Below are 2203 nucleotides of genomic sequence, written 5' to 3' on the forward strand. Positions count from 1 at the left end.
CAGAAGCCAGCGGCAACCAATCTCGGGGGGGGGGAAGTAAGGGGGGGGCATGTGCCCCCCCACCCCACGTCACCTATGGATTTGCCAAAGGCTATCCACCAGGTCCACTGGATTCCATATTAGTGCTCTATCCTGTCAGCCATATTGTCTCCTGACCTGGAGAAACGCTGAGTATGATACTGCAATGTACTTTGCATATAGTGTTTTGTGAGTGCTTCAAGGAACCGCTAGTGGCATAAAAAGACAGAGCAAACTCATATTTACTTAGAAGCTTAAACAAAGGCAAAGAAAAAGACAACATTAAGATGACACTTTATTTCCCACATGTTGGCAGGTATGATTCATTTTACTACCTCTGTCTAGTGATAAGAGGTCCTTTTAACCTGTTAAATCTGACTTAACTTCGTTTTGGGTTCTTGGCAACATATTTCAAAATTATTGTACAAAATGACTGTATTCCTTTCTTTTCTCCTGATCTTAATTTTAATACATTGTATTATCTTAGTCATTCCCAATACTTCCTGTTTGGTATTTATTTTTCTTCAGTTCCACACCCATACATGGTTTGTTTTTCTTGAAAGGACAATCTTTGGGAAAGTTATTATTTTCCCTTCTCCAGCACGAAACACACTAGGAAACTATTAAGGCTGATTATTCCCTTACTTATTAGCTTAACATTATGTTTACTGAAAGGCCGATCCTATCCATGTTAACTATAAAATTCGACATGTTCACCCATTAAATTGCTCTCCTCCCCACAATCTATGTTGATTTTCTTCCTTGTGCTCCTTGATGCCCTGTTTACAATTAATTTACTGTCTCCACCAGACTCAACAGCACATGTACAACCTTGGCTCCAACCCATTAGTCACTTGCCAACCACAAAACAGTATTATATTCTAAAAGGGCCCATTTATCCTGGTGCTAGTCAAAAGCATTAGTCACAATTCTGAAGGGTGAAGAGAGCAATAGAGATATAGGGCAGCCAGAAAGAATTCAGTGGGGTATATGAGGGGCCACAGTGGAGATGAGAAGGGCCAGGTTACAGAGCTAGGGCCGGAGATCAGAGTCCTTATGCTGAGACAACAACAGAAGAATAGCTTCTTCTAGCATGACTCCCTGGCACACAAGCAGCACTGACAGTGACCTGTTTGTTAGTGCATCAGCACCGTAGGACTTCACTCCTCATAAAGCCACTGCCTGGTGCAGAGGACAGGCAAGGCCACAATGGCTATGGAAATGACTGTGTCTGCATCGATTCATCAGTACTTTAAAAACCTCTTCAGTAGGATCAGGAAAAAAATGAGGGTGCCTGTACACATGCTGGGAGGCTGCTCTGACCTACTGTAATTATAACGTGTTGGAGCAAACGCGATTAAATCGAGTCTGCGGAAGTGTGCTAATTAACATGCTCCAGCCAGCCTCCACATCTTGTGTATCAGCATCCCCACTGTTCAAAATGGTGGTGGGGGCACTTTAAAGCTCATTCATTGAGCTTAAAGTCCCCTAACTGCCATTTTGAAGCAGGCATCTACCCCAACTGTGTTTCTGGAAGTTGAGTTTAGGCACAAACATTTGAATCACTCAAGCTTCACGAAGTGGTTAACAAACAAAAGATATCCTTCCTGTTGACAGCAGGTTCAACAAGTAAGTGAGCAATAAATTTACCTTTAAGTGTTATCCAATACTGCTTCCACTTTCTTCGGGCAACCAGCTCAAGCTTTTTCTCTTTCTGTAGAGTTACTAGCGGTTTGAAGAAGAGCCACCCTGCTTTGCGCACAACTCCCTGTTCTTTTTCATACAGCAGATCCAGTTGCTCCAAGGAGCTGAGTGATTCACTGCTGGAGTCCTCCATTTCAGTCGATGTGTCTGTGTTCTCAACATTAGTCCTGCTTATGTCAAGCTCCCGCATGAAATTTTCATAAATGTTCTGCCTCAACACATCACTGCTGATTGCATTAGTGGATTCACTTTTCTGTGACAGAATGGGACCAGAGCCAGGTGACCACAGCAAACTGGATACCTGTGGTGGCGCCAGAGTATCCGTAGCAAAGTTATCAATTCTGCTGTCAAAATACTCGCTGCCTTCTTTGGCTTTTGGCTCCTGTTAAATAAAGCAAATTGCAAGGAATCAAATGACTTGAGGGACAGTGAGGAGGAATTTTATAGCAGCTTTTTTTTTTTTTTTTTTTTTTTTTTGTTT

At 42.4% G+C, this 2203-nt stretch overlaps 1 protein-coding gene across 3 annotated transcripts in view; it reads right to left on the minus strand.

Annotated features, from left to right (window-relative positions):
- Positions 1-2203, minus strand: part of TIAM2 (T-cell lymphoma invasion and metastasis 2) — a 356145-nt gene that overhangs the window by 159152 nt on the left and 194790 nt on the right. For all 3 annotated transcript variants that reach the window (XM_019526803.1, XM_019526801.1, XM_019526802.1), the window contains one exon: positions 1669-2104. In XM_019526803.1, coding sequence (XP_019382348.1) covers positions 1669-2104 — 436 coding nt within the window. The remainder of the gene's footprint in view (positions 1-1668; positions 2105-2203) is intronic.

Source organism: Gavialis gangeticus, unplaced genomic scaffold (genome assembly GCF_001723915.1).
Source record: "Gavialis gangeticus isolate Ggan-Ray unplaced genomic scaffold, GavGan_comp1, whole genome shotgun sequence".
Taxonomy (NCBI): Eukaryota; Metazoa; Chordata; order Crocodylia; family Gavialidae; genus Gavialis; species Gavialis gangeticus.